The sequence below is a fragment of the Phytophthora parasitica genome (genome assembly GCF_000247585.1).
Source record: "Phytophthora parasitica INRA-310 unplaced genomic scaffold supercont2.13, whole genome shotgun sequence".
In the NCBI taxonomy this organism is placed as follows: domain Eukaryota; phylum Oomycota; class Peronosporomycetes; order Peronosporales; family Peronosporaceae; genus Phytophthora; species Phytophthora nicotianae.
In genome coordinates this window covers 709,419-711,312 of record NW_008648999.1, presented here as the reverse complement: position 1 = coordinate 711,312, position 1,894 = coordinate 709,419, and the positions used below count along the sequence as shown (strand labels likewise).

General features: G+C 46.4%; 1 protein-coding gene across 1 annotated transcript; it reads left to right on the top strand.

Annotated features, from left to right (window-relative positions):
• Positions 1-1,181: 1,181 nt before the first annotated feature.
• PPTG_07877 (hypothetical protein) lies at positions 1,182-1,541 on the top strand (the record flags this gene model as incomplete). Its single annotated transcript, XM_008902254.1, has 1 exon — positions 1,182-1,541. The coding sequence occupies one exon, from the start codon at positions 1,182-1,184 to the stop codon at positions 1,539-1,541; it is 360 nt and encodes a 119-aa protein (XP_008900502.1).
• Between the last annotated feature and the right edge of the window lie 353 nt (positions 1,542-1,894).

Below are 1,894 nucleotides of genomic sequence, written 5' to 3'. Positions count from 1 at the left end.
GATCGCTTGTTAGCACCGGTAGTCTGAGCAGTGTCGACGGAGAGTACCGAATTGTCGGTAGCAACGTGGTTATGGTTCAAATCCGTCAATGCCGACACAGTGTCGCTATGGACATGAAAGGCAGCTGCAGCTACGGCCAGGACGTAGCAAATGCGCATTATTTGTCACAAGTGAAGGTTGCTTGGAGGAGTGGAAAAACGGGGGGGGCTTGTATCAGCGCTGCAATTCTAGAATGGCCCGAGTCGACGGATATCGTATTACGGCATGTAGTATAGTATGTATCATTGGCGTACAGATCGCGATAAACAGACGTGGGTATTACGTGTAGGCGTCAGTAATACACACGTCTGTTTACGACGCATGTGTACCGTAATACACAGTGCACAGATTTTACATATACAGTAAACCCATTCCTAAACGAACCTTATATCCTCTTGCATGATATCGTTCAGGCCCGTCGAGTCCGTTCCCGAGGTTACTGGGGAGTAAACTTGATATTACCCAAATGTCAAACCTGATACGATATTTTGAGGACATTCTCGCATTCAAGAGTAAAGTAGTGTGCCAGTAACGTGCCACTTTTGGAAGTCTTAAATTTGTATCAACATAACTTTTCACTGAGATATCAATTTCAGCGATAAATCACTCTTAAAAAGCGCTCGTTTCGGATAATTTGATGCACAAACGCTGTTGTTGCTGCATGATTTGGGGCAGAGACGGCTCCGCTTCGAAAATGCTCTCATATTAGCGGGGTGAACAGTTTTCTGCCGCTATTTGTTTAAGCGAGATAATCCATTTAGCCTTATCCAGCTCAAATTGCTTTGCCTCAATTGCAATAGCCAATACAAACCGAGAACTAAAAATGCTGGAGCTCTGGTTGGATAAATATAGTGGCAAAAACTGGTCGAGTGCACATAACTGGCATATTACCTTATTCAAGTACGCGGAAGAAGGCAAGCTGGAACTCTCACACAAACAAACGAAACGACTCGTGGATAGCTGTTATCGTGTGAAGTCGATACCCGAAAAAGACGAAGACGGTAATCTCACTGACAAGACGATGAAGGCATGGACGGATTGGGACGAGACCAGTGACCCAGTGGAAACGGAGTTGCGGGTGTGGTTGGAGATTGTGGCAAATCCGAGCGAACAGCGCACACTTCATTCGCAAGTTGTTCGACATGTTGTCTTACATGGAGAAGTTTATGAACAAGCACCCCAATACGAATGGCGCAAGAGTGTACTCTCTGTTACCAGTGGCTACGACGTTCCAAGCCGCGTACGTCAAACTGAATGCATCTACGCTGTACGGTCTCCTCGCTCGTCGTATTCATGATCCTAAAGTTAAGGATTTTTTGGAGAGCGAGTTGAATCATCTACCGTTCAACGCGAGGACTTTCCAGAAGAATAAAGTTGAAGTACTCCGGAAGATCTTCGACGTAGAGCAGTTCGAAACGCAGAATCGCAAGTTTGTGGACGAGATCAAAACCAACGGCTACGGGGCGTCGGTGACTATGATACGCCCAGTGACTACAACTTAAGTGGTCGTGGTAAGCTGGTATCAACGAAAAAGCGTAAAAATAACGACGGGACCGCTGCTACCGAGAAGAAACCAAGAAAATAGACAGCGAAGACGCCGGAAGAGTTTGCTGAAGCAGACATGTTCGCCGAGGAGTTGTTCAAGCTTGGGACCGACTATTCCCCAAAGGTTCTCATCGGCATCGACCCCAGCATGCGTTCTCTCGTAACAGCAGTTTCGATCGGCCATCTTCCGCGTACCTTACGGAAGACCTCCTATCTGATCGGGGTGCTTCCGACTAAAATTTAGCCTAACCCTTTGACGAAAAAAAAAGACGATGCCAATCAAAGAAAAAAGGTGTTGCTTTACATACTC